This window comes from Oreochromis aureus, linkage group 3 (assembly GCF_013358895.1).
Source record: "Oreochromis aureus strain Israel breed Guangdong linkage group 3, ZZ_aureus, whole genome shotgun sequence".
Taxonomy (NCBI): domain Eukaryota; kingdom Metazoa; phylum Chordata; class Actinopteri; order Cichliformes; family Cichlidae; genus Oreochromis; species Oreochromis aureus.
The window spans coordinates 108348304-108365217 of record NC_052944.1 but is presented as its reverse complement, the minus strand read 5'-3'; the positions used below and the strand labels follow the sequence as shown (position 1 = coordinate 108365217).

The following is a 16914-nucleotide window of genomic DNA, read 5'->3' as shown; positions in this document are numbered from 1 at the left end:
GCGTGAAACAACTTTGTATTATTGGGCAAAGATAACCTGAATAATTTCAATATGCAATTTTAAATGATGATTTCATTTGCTGAGCGAAAAAACATCCTGAAACTGAAAATCGTAGATTGACTGTGATTAACCAAATATTTCTGAGAAGACTGAGTTTCATTTCACCAACCAGACCCAGACCTGATTAAGGCCAGACCTGCTGGATCAAGAAATCACTCAAGTAAATTTTGTTTGACAAAGGGAAGCAGGCTAAAAGAAACACGTCATTGCCATAATTTAAAGAAATTCAAAAATAGGCGAGAAGTCTTGACATCTCTCAGTTTGGACAGGGTTAAAAAAAGTTTCTACAGGTTTGGAGCGCCAGTGCACCATGTTGGAACCCATTATCCACAAACTGAGAAAACTAGAAAAGATGTGGCCGAAATTACTCCATCGCACATCGACGACTCACCGAAAAAGTCAAATAAATCCCAACAACACCCAGAACTGAAGGTCTTGCCTTCCTCTGTAAAGGTCATAGTTTACGATTCAACAATACAAAGGAGACGGGGCAAAAACAGCATTCATGGACAAAACCACTGCTGACCAAAAAGAACACAAAAGCTTATCTTGTGGCGGACAACCAGGTGGCTCCACTCACACCCAAGTTGAAAGGAAGTGCTGAGGTGGAGATTTTGGCGCTTACTGTATGGAAGTTGGAGAGAGTCAGTTAATAAAGTTGGAGTGAGACACTGAGACCTCTCCTGTCGTTATTACATACCTCCACATTGTTGACCCCTGTGGCGAACATGCTAAGGCTCGAAGACGAAGCCAGCTCCGGCCTGGAAGCATCGGCTGCCACCGGACTTCCACCTCCGCCGATGGGTGCGTTTGCTGTGGCGCTTAAATTGCCGGATTTTTGGCTTCACGACCCTCCTTCATGGTTCGTGCACGTAGAAGCACAGTTTGCTCTTCGTGGAGTTTCAGCCGACGGCACTAAATACCACCATGTGGTGGCCTCACTTGACCCGCTGTCAACCCGCCGCGTGATGACTCTCCTCCGGGACCCCCCAGCCCAAGGCAAGTACACCGCCCTCAAGGCTCTGCTGCTGCGGCGTTACTCCCTCTCTGATGCTGAGCGGGCCAAGAAACTCCTTTCCCTCGCGGGCTTGGGTGACAGCACAGCTCTCGAGCTCATGGAGAGCTCTTCACCCACCTCTTTCTCCGACAGCTGCCGGCTCCAGTGCACGCTGGCCTTGCCAACTCCCCCCTATTGGCCACGAAACATTACTGCTCCCTTGCGGAAGAAGCGGACCGCATCCTCCTGGCTACCAGATGTTTCGGCGTCCAGGCGATTGTCCCGGATTCACCAGCGGTTTCCCCCGCCCCCTCACCGATGCTCCAGGGGCCCTCCGACTCGTCCACGGTGGCTGGAATCGCTGCACGGCGGCACCATGGAAAAGGGCTCTGTTTTTATCACCAGCGTTTTGGGGCGAAGGCACGGCGCTGTCTCCCGCCTTGCAGTTTCCAGACCCAGTGAAACGGGCACGCCAGCGCTCTGTAGCAGCCGCAACCGCTGGCAACAAGGAAAGGCTGCTTTTCATAGAGGACTCACGCTCGGGGAGGCGTTTCCTGGTGGACTCTGGCTCACAGAGAGCCTTCTTCCCCCGGCTGGCTCGGAAAGGCTAGCTGAGGGCTGCGGGCCATTGCTAATTGCGGCTAATGGCTCCCCCATCAAAACCTTCGGTGAAAGGTTGGTGACTGTTTGCTTTCATGACCGTGACTTTCAGTGGAACTTTGTCGTTGCTGCTAGCACTGTGCCTATAATAGGCGCTGATTTTCTTTGTGCTCACGGACTGCTGGTTGATGTTGCTAACAGACGTTTAATTGATGCTGTGTCATTTTCCTCATTACCCTGTTTGACTCGGGGTGCCCAGCCCGTGGTGCATGCTAACTCAGTAGATTCGGGTGACGCTTTTCAGTGTTTGCTTTCTGAGTTTCCCTCACTCACTGTTCCCACTTTCTCGAGCACTGTGACGAAGCACGGGGTGGAGCATTACATAACTACAGTAGGGCTCCCGGTGTTTGCGCGCGCGCCGCTTCGACCCTGCCAAACTGGCTGTCGCTCGGGAAGAGTTTGCCACCATGGAGCGCCTGGGCATCGTGCAGCGTTCGAATAGTGCCTGGGCTTCCCCGTTACACATGGTGCCCAAATCTGACGGTCGGTGGCGACCTTGTGGGGATTTCCGCTGTCTCAATAACGTCACAGAGAACGGTCGTTATCCCATTCCCCACATCCAAGATTTATCCGCCCAGTTTGCGGGGACCTCGGTTTTTTCGAAGATCGATTTGGTACGGGGATATCACCAGGTTCCCGTGCGCACGGAGGATGTCCACGAAACCGCCGTCATTACACCTTTCGGCCTTTTCGAGTTTCTGCGCATGCCTTTTGGCCTGAAAGGTGCCGCCCAAACCTTCCAGCGGTTGATGGACTCGGTCTTGTGCGGGCTGCCCTTTGTTTTTGTATATCTTGATGATATACTGGTGGCCAGCGGCTCGGAGGAGCAACACATGTTCCATCTGCGTCAGGTTTTTCGGCGTTTGGCGGAGCATGGACTGATCATTAATCCGTCTAAATGCCAGTTTGGGTTGCCGGTTCTCGACTTCCTCGGGTACCGTATTTCCGCCCAGGGCGCGGTTCCGGTGCCTGACAAAGTCCGAGCTGTTTCAGATTTTCCGCGTCCCACGAATGTTAAGGCACTGCAGGAATTTTTGGGGATGGTGAATTTTTACAACCGTTTTCTCCCCAGAGCGGCGTATCTGCTGAAGCCCCTTTATGGGGCGTTAAAAGGTAAGAAGGCTAATGACTCCGGTGACTGGTTTCCGGAAAGCATCCAAGCGTTTTCTGATGCTAAGTCGGCGTTAGCTAATGCTGCCCTTCTGGCCCACCCATCCCCGTCGGCACCGATTGCGTTGACTACCGATGCGTCGGACATAGCGGTGGGTGCGGTGCTGGAACGGCGAATCTCGGGTGTCTGGCAACCGCTCGCCTTTTTCAGCCATACGCTACGTGACAGCGAGCGCAATTACAGCATTTTTGACAGGGAGCTACTGGCTCTCCACCTGGCGACTCGTCATTTCCTTTTTTATCTTGAGGGTCGTCACTTTACCGCATACGTGGACCACAAACCCTTGACGTTTGCCATGTCCAAGGTTTCTGATCCATGGAGTGCACGCCAGCAGCGCCAGTTGGCAGCCATTTCTGAGTTTACCACGGACATTCGGCACGTGGCTGGTAAATCCAATAATGTGGCTGACTGTTTGTCCCGTGCGCTGGTTTCTAACGTCTTTCTCGGCATAGACTACTCCGCCATGGCTGCCGATCAGAGCAGTGACCCAGACATCCTGGCGCTTAAGTCCACGCAGACGGGCCTCATACTGGAGGACAGACCCGTGCAGAACGGCGGTTCTCTCCTGGTCTGTGACGTTTCCACCGGCCGCCCTCGCCCGGTGGTTCCCGTTTCCTGGCGTCGTCAAGTTTTTGACTCGGTACATGCTCTCTCTCATAATTGGCAAACCTTCTGGAGGAAACCTGGTCCTGTTAGGAGAGACGGCATCCATCCCACTTTGAATGGAGCAGCTCTCATTTCTAGAAATATGGACCAATTTATTAAACCCCCCAAAATATGACTATCCAGAGTTGGGACCAGGAAGCAGAGTTGCAGTCTTACACGCCTCTCTGCAGCTTCTCTCCTCCTGCTACCCCCCCAAAAACCCATCTCCATTGAGACTGTGTCAGCTCCCAAACAGACAAAAAACAAACCAAAAACCAGCAATAAAAAACTTAAACATAAAAAATCAAAAAGAAAGAACAATACAGAATCCACATCTGAACCAAAGAGTAAAACAGTGAAATGTGAATTATTAAATATTAGGTCTCTCTCCTCCAAGTCTCTGTTAGTACATGACTTAATAATTGACCAACAAATCGATTTACTCTGCCTTACAGAAACCTGGTTGCAGCCAGATGATTATGTTAGTTTAAATGAATCAACACCCCCGAGTCATTCTAACTACCAGAAACCTCAAAGCACAGGCCGAGGGGGCGGTGTGGCAGCAATTTTCCACACCAGTCTATTAATTAACGAAAGACCAAGACAGACTTTTAATTCATTTGAAAGCCTGATGCTTAGCCTTGTCCAACCCAGCTGTAAAACTCAGAAACCAGTCTTACTTGTTATCATCTATCGTCCACCTGGGCCTTACACAGAGTTTCTCTCTGATTTCTCAGACTTTTTATCTGATTTAGTGCTCAGCTCTGATAAAATAATTATTGTGGGTGATTTTAACATCCATGTAGATGCTAAAAATGACAGCCTCAACATCGCATTTAATCTGTTATTAGACTCAATTGGCTTCTCTCAAAATGTAAAAGAACCCACCCACCACTTTAATCACACTCTAGATCTTGTTTTAACATATGGCATAGAAACTGAACATTTAACAGTGTTTCCTGAAAACCCTCTGCTGTCTGATCATTTCCTGATAACATTCACATTTACAATAATTGATTACACAGCAGTGGAGAGTAGACGTTATCAAAGTAGATGTCTTTCTGAAAGTGCTGTAACTAAGTTTAAGAATATAATCCACCCACTGTTATCATCTTCAATGCCCTGTACCAACATAGAGCAGGGCAGCTATCTGAACGCTACTCCAACAGAGGTCGATTATCTTGTTAATAATTTTACCTCCTCACTACGTGCGACTCTGGATACTGTAGCTCCTGTGAAAACTAAGGCCTCAAATCAGAAGTACCTGACTCCGTGGTATAATTCTCAAACACGTAGCCTAAAGCAGATAACTCGTAAGCTGGAGAGGAAATGGCGTGTCACAAATCTAGAGGATCATCATTTAGCCTGGAGAAATAGTTTGCTGCTTTATAAGAAAGCCCTCCACAAAGCCAGAACATCTTACTATTCGTCACTGATTGAAGAAAATAAGAACAACCCCAGGTTTCTCTTCAGCACTGTAGCCAGGCTGACAAAAAGTCAGAGCTCTACTGAGCCAACCATCCCTTTAACGTTAACTAGTAATGACTTCATGAACTTCTTCAGAAATAAAATTTTTATCATTAGAGAAAAATTACCAATAATCATCCCACAGATGTAATATTATCTACAGCTACTTTTAGTACCATTGATGTTAAGTTAGACTCTTTTCTCCAATTGATCATTCTGAGTTAACTTCAATAATTACTTCCTCCAAACCATCAACGTGTCTTTTAGACCCCATTCCTACAAAACTGCTCAAAGAAGTCCTGCCATTAATTAATTCTTCAATCTTAAATATGATCAACCTATCTCTAATAATCGGCTATGTACCACAGGCCTTCAAGGTGGCTGTAGTTAAACCTTTACTTAAAAAGCCATCTCTAGACCCAGCTGTCTTAGCTAATTATAGGCCAATCTCCAACCTTCCTTTCATATCAAAAATCCTTGAAAGAGTAGCTGTCAAACAGCTAACAGATCATCTGCAGAGGAATGGCTTATTTGAAGAGTTTCAGTCAGGTTTCAGAGCTCATCACAGCACAGAAACAGCTTCAGTGAAGGTTACAAATGATCTTCTTATGGCCTCTGACAGTGGACTCATCTCTGTGCTTGTCCTGCTAGACCTCAGTGCAGCGTTCGATACTGTTGATCATAATATCCTATTAGAGCGATTGGAACATGCTGTAGGTATTACAGGTACTGCGCTGCAGTGGTTTGTATCATATCTATCTAATAGACTCCAATTTGTTCAAGTAAATGAAGAGTCCTCTTCACACACTAAGGTCTATTATGGTGTTCCTCAGGGTTCAGTGCTAGGACCAATTCTGTTTACATTATACATGCTTCCCCTAGGCAGCATCATTAGAAGACATAGCATAAATTTTCACTGCTATGCAGATGATACGCAGCTCTATCTGTCCATGAAGCCAGGTAACACACACCAATTAGTTAAACTGCAGGAATGTCTTAAAGACATAAAGACCTGGATCGCCGCTAACTTTCTGCTTCTTAATTCAGATAAAACTGAGGTTATTGTACTCGGCCCTGAAAATCTTAGAAATATGGTATCTAAGCAGATCCTTACTCTGGATGGATTTACCTTGGCCTCCAGTAGTGCTGTGAGGAACCTTGGAGTCATTTTTGACCAGGACATGTCCTTCAACGCACATATTAAACAAATATGTAAGACTGCTTTCTTCCATTTGCGCAACATCTCTAAAATTAGAAATATCCTGTCTCAGAGTGATGCTGAAAAACTAGTTCATGCCTTCATTACTTCCAGGCTGGACTACTGTAATTCGTTATTATCAGGATGTCCTAAAAACTCGCTGAAAAGTCTTCAGCTAATCCAAGAGTACTGACAGGGACTAGGAAGAGAGAGCATATTTCTCCTGTTTTGGCTTCCCTTCATTGGCTTCCTGTTAAATCCAGAATTGAATTCAAAATCCTGCTCCTCACTTACAAGGTCTTAAATAATCAGGCCCCATCTTATCTTAATGACCTTGTAGTACCATATCACCCTATTAGAGCACTTCGCTCTCGCTCTGCAGGCCTACTTGTTGTCCCTAGGGTATTTAAAAGTAGAATGGGAGGGAGAGCCTTCAGTTTTCAGGCCCCTCTTCTGTGGAACCAGCTTCCAGTTTGGATTCGGGAGACAGAAACTATCTCTACTTTTAAGATTAGGCTTAAAACTTTCCTTTTTGCTAAAGCATATGGTTAGGGCTGGACCAGGTGACCCTGAATCCTCCCTTAGTTATGCTGCAATAGACGTAGGCTGCCGGGGATTCCCATGATGCATTGAGTTTTTCCTTTCCAGTCACCTTTCTCACTCACTATGTGTTAATAGACCTCTCTGCATCGAATCATATATGTTATTAATCTCTGTCTCTCTTCCACAGCATGTCTTTCATCCTGTTTTCCTTCTTTCACCCCAACCGGTCGCAGCAGATGGCCGCCCCTCCCTGAGCCTGGTTCTGCCGGAGGTTTCTTCCTGTTAAAAGGGAGTTTTTCCTTCCCACTGTTGCCAAAGTGCTTGCTCATAGGGGGTCATATGATATGATTGTTGGGTTTTTCTCTGTATTTATTATTGTGCGATCTACTGTACAATATAAAGCGCCTTGAGGCGACTTTTGTTGTGATTTGGCGCTATATAAATAAAATTGAATTGAATTGAATTGAATCCGGGGGTCCGGGCCTCTGTTAAACTGGTAAGCTCTAAATTTGTTTGGCCGGGCCTTCGCAAATCGGTTAAGGAATGGGCGGCGTGCATTTCCTTGCCAGCGTCATGAAGGTTCATAAACACACCAAGGCGCCCCTGGAGCAGTTCTTCATACTCGGCAAACGTTTCGATCATGTGCATGTCGATCTGGTGGGTCCTCTGCCGCAGTCACAAGGTTTTACGCACCTTTTGACTGTTGTCGACTGCACCACCCGCTGGCCGGAAGCGGTCCCCCTGGCGTCTACTACCGCAGCAGTGGTGGCCAAGGCGTTTTTGTCAACCTGGGTCTCGCGTTTCGGCCCCCCTGCGGACATTACCTCAGACAGAGGCCCCCAGTTCGTTTCCGAGCAATGGTCGGCCATGGCTGATGGACTGGGAGCCAAGGTCCACCGCACAACCGCATACAACCCGCAAGCTAATGGGATGTGTGAACGGTTCCACCGGTCGCTTAAGGCTGCTTTTCGCGCCTCCTTAAAGGATGGCAATTGGGTTGACCGCCTCCCGTGAGTTTCGCTTTGGGCTGCGCTCTGCGGTTAAGGAGGATCTCGGCGCTTCCCCAGCTGAGCTAGTGTTTGGTCAGCCCCTCCGCGTGCCTGGAGAATTCTTGCCCGAGAACCCTCCCCCCTGCTTCGATCCATCGGTGCTATCTCTCAACCCCCTTTTGCACTCGCTTCGGGTTCCTGGTCCGGTGCACCATTGCCTGCCTGACGCTTTTGTTCCAAAGACTTTAGATACTGCTAAGTTTGTTTTTGTCAGGCACGATGCCCACCGGACACCGCTGCGGCCGCTGTATGACGGCCCATTCAGGGTTATCGAACCGGGCCAGAAACATTTTGTTTTGGATTTTGGGGGTCGTAGGGAAACTGTGTGTGTTGACAGACTTAAGTCTGCACATGTTCTCCCGGACAGTCATGTAGTGCCGGCCCAGGCCCCTCGCCGTGGCCGCCCTCCTTCGATGGGGTTAACAGACTCTGGTTTTCCCCCCAGGACTACCCACCGCCCACCGGCGTTTGAGCCTCCTCCTGCCTTTCCTGCTCGCCTTCGCCAGCCTCGTTCACAGGATGGACCTTCCTCTGCCTGTTCTCTCCCTCCCAGGTTCAGTCGTTCGGGCCGTTTGCTTAGGCCAGGGGTCTGCAACCTTTTACACCCAAAGAGCCATTTGGACCCGGTTTCCACGCAAAAGAAAACACTGGGAGCCGCAAATACTTTTTGACATCTAAAATGAAGATAACACTGTATATATTGTTTTTTATCTTTGTGCTTTGTGTGAACAACTAAGGTGTGCTGCTTATGAAATCCATGAAGTGCTACAGAGAAAATTAAATTATATTTACGTAATCAACACATTTTGAACTCTTAAAGAAATATAACAAAAGGAAAGACACCAACCTGAACTAAAATGATCCATGTAGCAAACAAAAACTGTTGTCAGCCGCCACCCTTATATCGCCTTTGGGCTTTTGGAGCCTTGACCTGACTCTTAAAAATAATTGGAAAAAAGCACTATGCTGCTGAATAATGAAAAAAATAGATATTTGCAAAATTCTGCCTAAATATGTATTTTGCCTGGTTAATGCGCGTCTGCGGGGCGTGGTTTGCAGCGCCGCTGCAGGGGAGGCGGACGCACCTGAGCGACACCCGCAATCACGCCCGCTGCCTTTACGCCTGCGCTATCTGTGCTGTTGTGTTGTTGGTGGTGTATGTCGGGCTGTGAGCTGAAAAGCTACAGCCGGCTGTATGCGTACAGCAACCGTGTGTGAAAAGTGCTCAATAAAGAGATGCTCAAAAGCATGTTCATGGAAACATCGTTGGGTCTGCCGTGATTTGTTTACAATGGGACTTCTGCTCCTGAACCTCTGCACAGAGTCCGCAAATCGGGGCTATACGAAGTCAGTTTACTCACGGTGTTCGTCTTTAACATAGTTCACGGTGGAGAACAGCTGCTGACATAATGTGGATCCGAAGATCCATAATTGGCCTATCTGGGGTTGAAAGTCTCGATAAATGCACGGGGTTTCGGCGGGTATACCGGCTTCCGCGAGTGTGACTCTTATTTTGAGCGATGAAAAAATAATAGAATATAATTTTATTTTTATATTTCAATATCACAATAATCTTCCAATTTAGAACTACGAGTTAAAAAGAACTAACATAAATAAAATACACTTCAGCTAAATACTTCTAATTTATTTGCCCAAACCATGCGGAGCTGCAGTATAAGGACTAAAGAGCCGCATGCGGCTCCGGAGCCGCGGGTTGCCGACCCCTGGCTTAGGCCCAGGGTCCTGGACTGAATAGGGACCTAACTGTGTGTTCGGGGGGGGTATGTGTGGCGGACCACCAGGTGGCTCCACTCACACCCAAGTTGAAAGGAAGTGCTGGGGTGGAGATTTTGGTGCTTACTGTATGGAAGTTGGAGAGAGTCAGTTAATAAAGTTGGAGTGAGACACTGAGACCTCTCCTGTCGTTATTACATACCTCCACAATCTCACATTTGCCAAAAAAAAAACATCTCCATGCTCCACAAGATATTTGGGAGAATATTATATGTACTGAAGAGAAAAAGGTTTGAGTTTTGTTGCATTTGTTGCGTCATTTCATAGAAAGAACATCATACTAACTGTGGTGGTAGCAGTGTGATGCTCTGGGGCTATGAGGCGTAGGTTTGTCTGCAGCTCAGCTGCAGGGGAGGGGTGGGGCATTGGGTTCAGGTGGTTAGAGACGGAGGAGTCTGGTTAAGGCAGCTGGTGCCCAGTGTTTAATCATACCTTTGCTGTTTCAGTAGCACGCCACGTCCTGGAGGGAAGAACTCTCTACCAGGAGAATGTCCAGCTATCAGTTTGTGCCTTGAATCTCAAACTTGGGCAATTAACCCTCTGGGGTCAGGGTATAATTGGCGGTTTTTGACTACTCTTGATTTTACCTCTATATTTCACTCTTAAAAACTCTTTATCTTGCCTTGTTTGGTATCGTTACTTACAGCACAACTTCAAATATTTGAAATTTGAGTTATTTTTTTTACTATACCATACTATACTATACTATATTGGCACAATTGATTTAAGTTCAGACAAAAGTGTCAAAATCAGAGTAGAAAAAAGTTATATTTTTTACTGTAAAACCCACAAACATGTTTAACAAATTATTTTCATAACTTGAAATGCAAATAGAAATTGTACATTTCTAAAAATTATGCACAAGTTTTGCAAAGTTATATGATACTATTTGCCTAAAAATGCAGCCAAGGCCTCAGGTGTTTTTTATATAACCATTTGAATCTATTTACAGAACAATCAGGTGTTCTGCATCAAATAAGAAGGCACACAAATTATTTGTGCCAGTCCAAAAAATTGTTTGTGTTCAGTATAAGACAGAGGAGAACACCACAGGCCTAAACCCTGCAGGTCTGACAGCACAGCCCGTTCTCAGTCCCGAGGCGTAACATGACGTTTTGTCACATCCCGCGGCGTTCCTGAGGAACGCGAAAGGAGACCTTCAGCGTTCTTATGGTACGCGGCAGGTTATGGCTGAAATTCAGTGCAATGACGCTCCCGCGGTAATAGACGTTCCAGCCCTAAACTAATAAACTAATAAATGAAATCATCTTTTAAAAGTTTTAAAAGCTGAATACGGTTTTTACTTTTACTTGAACATGATGTCTCTTTTATTTTCTGTTGTTTTAGTAATTTGCTATTTGTCTTTTTAACAAAGCTTTAACTTGCCATATTTTTATTTGGCTGAATCAAAATGGAGATGAAATCATGAGGTTTACCCAGGACTGATACAGAAGTGCGGGCAGATCCTTCTATCACATTCTCAGGCAGATGTATCTCTGCTTCCTCTGTCAGCGGGCTTCCTGTGTACAGACACAACAAAAGTCCAATCAGGAAGTCAGGACTACAACAGAGTTACTGTTCAAAGTCACCAGGTGGCCTGATCTTCAGCACATATCGTTACATTCTGTGAAAGTAACAGGTGAAAATTTGGCACATTTATATTAACATTATTACTTTAAAAAATAACATTTTATTTACACAATGCACTCCACTGCTTATTTAGGTCATTTGTTTATTTACATTATTTAACTGGTGTTGCTGATGGACACCACACTGACCTTTTGGACAAAGAAGCCAGTTGTACGTCTTTGTCATCTCAGTTCCCTCAGCCTGAGGAAGAGGACGTGCAAAATTATCTTTAAAATGAGTAACAATTTAAATTTTATGAGTAAAAATGTTTTTCTGGTCTTGTATTTATGGTACTGACCTTCACTATGAGAGATTTGGTGACCACGTCGATGCGACCTCTGTCTGGTACGCTCACAATCTCATTATCACATGACACATGGGACGCTACGGCCTCAGCAGACACAGTCACATTCACAGCCCCTAAAAACAGCAGCACAGGTCACCTTCTTTATCCTTTAATATTTCTCCATTAAAATAAAAGTTTCTGAGGTTATTTTACAGATTTTCTAGAAACTAGAAGGAAATGTGTTGGGACAAAAGAAATCAGTTAACTGTGATTTAACTAGATCTGTAGATTTAATGTTGGTTGTAAATCAAAGATAACGTCTAACTGAAAATTTTACTGCATCAGGTGTGAGAAACATGAGCTAGAAAAAAAATAGTCCAAAATAATTTCAGGGTCCTGCTAGAGGCTGAAGTAATGTAAATCATAAAAAGTATCTCGTCAGAGACGATGCTTCTGACACTTTTAGGGCCACATACAATAACGTCAATTTGGCTGAATTTAGAAATAGAAAACTGCAGGCCATCCTTAACATGCCTGTAACCAAATTCAGTATTATTCATACTGCGCTATATCACAACAACATTCACCTCAAGGTGCTTTATATTGTAAGGTAGACCCTACAATAATACATAATATGTTGCGTCTGACTTCACTAACTGATTGAGATATAAATCACTTGGATGGCAATGAAACTGCAAGCAGTCTTTTGTATTATATATCATTATATATACTGTCCAAGGGAAGCATGATGAGAATTGAAAGGCAGGTTACAAAATTATTTATAATTAGTTAAGACAGCTGCATTGAGTAAACCATGAGGATGGAGGCAGCTTCTACCCTCAGACTGGAAGGATAGAAGTGGGAAAGACCCAATAGCTGTGTCCCAATTCAGGGGCCACATCCTCCTGAGGCCACATTTGAAGGCCGATTATGTCACAGCTACACGCTGAAGGCTGTCCAAATTCAAAGGCTGCTCCAAATGCGGCGAAAAATGTATCCTTCATTTCCCCAGATTTGAAGGATGGGTCGGGTGTGTCCTTCGTGGCCCACCGTATCCCAGAATTCATAGCACCACCCAACCAATTCCAGTTTCCAACAATGGCGGCTGCTACTACGTTTTTTTAAAATATTATTCTTATTACTCTTTCACAAAATAAACTTTTAACATATTTTCAGGCGAGAATGTAGCTGTGTAAACTTTAAATATCTGCTCTGTTTATCAAGATATCACATATTTGCAAAAGTGCTTCGACGTTTTTGGAGACGTCTGTTACCCACCCGCTCGATAGCTGACCGGGAGGTCGAGGCTCACTAGAGCCTGGTAAGAGATCACCGCGGTCTTTGGCTACTCAGGTTAAACATGATATACAAGTCACTTAGATAACTTAAAAATGTTATTGTTTGGCTTTTTTTAGTGTTTTATTTGTTCCTGAGTAAATCGGTTTGGCTCAGATTAAAGTTACAGTTTTCACACAGCTGAATAAGCGTCAGACAGAAAACTGATTAAACAGAAAAGTGAGATGGTCGAGAGTTTATTCCGGTGTCCTGTTATATTTTAAATAGCAAGGAGCACACGGCAGAGTATACAGTGGCTTGCAAAAGTATTTGGCCCCCTTGAACTTTTCCACATTTTGTCACATTACAGCCACAAACATGAATCAATTTTATTGGAATTCCACATGAAAGACCAATACAAAGTGGTGTACACGTGAGAAGTGGAACGAAAATCATACATGATTCCAAACATTTTTTACAAATAAATAACTGAAAAGTGGGGTGTGCGTAATTATTCAGCCCCCTGAGTCAATACTTTGTAGAACCACCTTTTGGTGCAATTCCAGCTGCCAGTCTTTTAGGGTATGTCTCTACCAGCTTTGCACATCTACAGACTGAAATCCTTGCTCATTCTTCTTTGCAAAACAGCTCCAGCTCAGTCAGATTAGATGGACAGCGTTTGTGAACAGCAGTTTTCAGATCTTGCCACAGATTCTCGATTGGATTTAGATCTGGACTTTGACTGGGCCATTCTAACACATGGATATGTTTTGTTTTAAACCATTCCATTGTTGCCCTGGCTTTATGTTTAGGGTCGTTGTCCTGCTGGAAGGTGAACCTCCGCCCCAGTCTCAAGTCTTTTGCAGACTCCAAGAGGTTTTTTTCCAAGATTGCCCTGTATTTGGCTCCATCCATCTTCCCATCAACTCTGACCAGCTTCCCTGTCCCTGATGAAGAGAAGCACCCCCAGAGCATGATGCTGCCACCATCATATTTGACAGTGGGGATGGTGTGTTCAGAGTGATGTGCAGTGTTAGTTTTCCACCACACATAGCGTTTTGCATTTTGGCCAAAAAGTTCCATTTTGGTCTCATCTGACCAGAGCACCTTCTTCCACATGTTTGCTGTGTCCCCCACATGGCTTGTGGCAAACTGCAAACAGGATTTCTTATGGTTTTCTGTTAACAATGGCTTTCTTCTTGCCACTCTTCCATAAAGGCCAACTTTGTGCAGTGCACGACTAATAGTGTCACGGCTGGGGCAGCAGCCGTGTGGAGAGTGGAGAAGGAGGACTCGAATGCAGCACTTACTTGAGATGCAGGGTGATTTATTTACAACAGACAGAACACAAGGTGTGGATGGCACAACAGAACTAAGGATAAACTAAACTGGGAGAACTAAGCTATAGAACGGCAAACCTGAAACACGAGAGGAGGACAGCAGGGAGAGCACATAGTGGAGACACAGAGAGGGAAACGGAGCAATGTAGGGTACGCAGGGTAACACGGAGGATGAACACAGACGACGCGACGCGGAACTGAGGGAAACACACACTATAAATACACAGAGGGACACTGGGCAATCACATACAGGTGGGAGACACAGCTGGACCTGATTAACCTGACGAGACAGGGGAACACTAACACCAGGGACCAACAGAGGGAGCACAAACCCAGAAACCCAGTATCTAAAATCCCAAAACACAAACCATCCCAAAACAGCCCACAAATAATAACAATAAACACACCAAACACAAAATCCCTGAGTCATGGACTCAGGATCATGACAAATAGTTGTCCTATGGACAGATTCCCCCACCTGAGCTGTAGATCTCTGCAGCTCGTCCAGAGTCACCATGGGCCTCTTGGCTGCATTTCTGATCAGCGCTCTCCTTGTTCGGCCTGTGAGTTTAGGTGGACGGCCTTGTCTTGGTAGGTTTACAGTTGTGCCATACTCCTTCCATTTCTGAATGATGGCTTGAACAGTGCTCCGTGGGATGTTCAAGGCTTGGGAAATCTTTTTGTAGCCTAAGCCTGCTTTAAATTTCTCAATAACTTTATCCCTGACCTGTCTGGTGTGTTCTTTGGACTTCATGGTGTTGTTGCTCCCAATATTCTCTTAGACAACCTCTGAGGCCGTCACAGGGCAGTTGTGGAGCTGTTTTGCAAAGAAGAATGGGCAAGAATTTCAGTCTCTAGATGTGCAAAGCTGGTAGAGACATACCCTAAAAGACTGGCAGCTGTAATTGCAGCAAAAGGTGGTTCTACAAAGTATTGACTCAGGGGGCTGAATAATTACGCACACCCCACTTTGCAGTTATTTATTTGTGAAAAATGTTTGGAATCATGTATGATTTTCGTTCCACTTCTCACGTGTACACCACTTTGTATTGATCTTTCACGTGGAATTCCAATAAAATTAATTCATGTTTGTGGCTGTAATGTGACAAAATGTGGAAAAGTTCAAGGGGGCCGAATACTTTTGCAAGCCACTGCACTCCACCGAGACGGCAGTGATGCGAATCTGAAGGCTAGACCGTCCAATTTCACAACCTCACACTTCCAGTCTACCCGACCTTTAAAAACATGGCCCACGTAGACCGCGAAGGTCGGGTCCTCCGAAGAATGCAGCCTAAGAATTGAGACAGCTAATAATTCTTTCTGCCCCACTCCCAACACAGGGGTTTATAGTCTTGCTTTACCTCGATTTTCAACTGTGCTCGCTGGCACACAAACAGGATGTGTACTCAGCCTGCCACACACGGTTTCCTGGCAGTGTGGAGGACCAAAGCCTGATTCTCACCTAAGGCTGTTGGGATCATGGTCCACCTGAGGGTCTTGCGCTCGTTGGCACACAAACAGGATGTGTACAGATCACCAGAGAGAGGAGTGAGGGTGTAATCTGAGGACGGCCCAGGAGTGACAGTAACCTGTACGAGGAACACAGACATTATATTTTTAAACTAGCTCAACAATCTCATGGCTACATTTAAAACTGAGTTCAAATGTGAAGACATTTTTTAAGCATCTAAATGAATGCACAAGTTTGCTTTTATGAACTCATGATCAAAGTAGACCTTCATTTTACTTGGATACTTTAATCACTCCCTTCCTAATCATTTCCCTCCATCTGTTTTCTTACAGCTTCCACACTAAACTCTGTTCTACAAGGTGCATGAGCGCACAAAGAAAAATAGAGGAGGGTTGGTTCAAGAACGGCCTGCATCCTGCATCGTTATATTGCCAAAGAAAAAAATATTTTCTATTATATTTTAATAACTATGACATAAATTTTGCTTAGACAGTAATGTTTAGGTATGGTTTTCCTTGGCTATGAACAGAAATTTAAACACTTTAATCATTCATTACCATGATGCAGCTGGTCAGGTAGTTAAAGACAGTCGCCTTCAGTTCAAAGTGCTCCCCCCGGATGATGGAGTAGGGCATGGTGAGTTCAAGGAAGAAAGGTTGGAAGACTTTCATTTCTTTACGAGGAGCCAAACCAAAACCCTGAGAGGACAAACAGAAAGCCTCCGTCTCCCAGGTGGTGATGGTGTCTGGGACAGTCAGGGACACGCCCCTTTTTCCATCGTCTCTGAAGTAGCAGATACACACAAACATATTCTATAACTGCAGTGTGAATTACTTGTATATGTTGCATTGACAAAGTAAAAGAGCTCCGCGTTGCTGAAGAAAGTGAAATTATATTTTTCAGAAAAACAAAGCACAACTTTAAATATGACAAAACATCAGCCTGAAGCATCAAAACATGCTTAAGAAAAAACTGACAATTATTCTATTTTCACGTTTTTTTATGTGTGCAAAGACATAGCAGGAAGTTCACATGGGTTTCTAAATGTGATTGTATAAACTTTTTGTAACATGCATCAGATCTCTTCACAAGAGATACTTACCCAACTTCCACCAGATCCCAGATCCAAGTCTCAGGGAAGAAAGAGCGAACTGTCTCTATTGGTGGAGCTTCAGGAGGAAGCTGCCCAGCAGATCCCAGACGAGGACTACTTAGTTGAACAGAATAATCTCCATCCCAGGGAACCATAGCTAAATAAAAAAAGAAAAATAATTACCTGTTTTCTTTTTGGTAAATACAAAGCAAAATGTATAGCCAGACAAAACACAA

At 44.9% G+C, this 16914-nt stretch overlaps 1 protein-coding gene across 1 annotated transcript in view; it reads right to left on the bottom strand.

Moving 5' to 3' along the window:
* The window catches only part of LOC116328930 (alpha-2-macroglobulin-like), a 48074-nt gene that overhangs the window by 12669 nt on the left and 18491 nt on the right, over positions 1–16914 (bottom strand). Inside the window, exons 18-23 of the mRNA XM_039609206.1 lie at positions 16688–16835; positions 16143–16368; positions 15577–15703; positions 11512–11633; positions 11363–11414; positions 11021–11104 (exon numbers count right to left, since the gene is read on the bottom strand). Of these exons, the coding sequence (XP_039465140.1) occupies positions 11021–11104; positions 11363–11414; positions 11512–11633; positions 15577–15703; positions 16143–16368; positions 16688–16835 (759 nt within the window). The remainder of the gene's footprint in view (positions 1–11020; positions 11105–11362; positions 11415–11511; positions 11634–15576; positions 15704–16142; positions 16369–16687; positions 16836–16914) is intronic.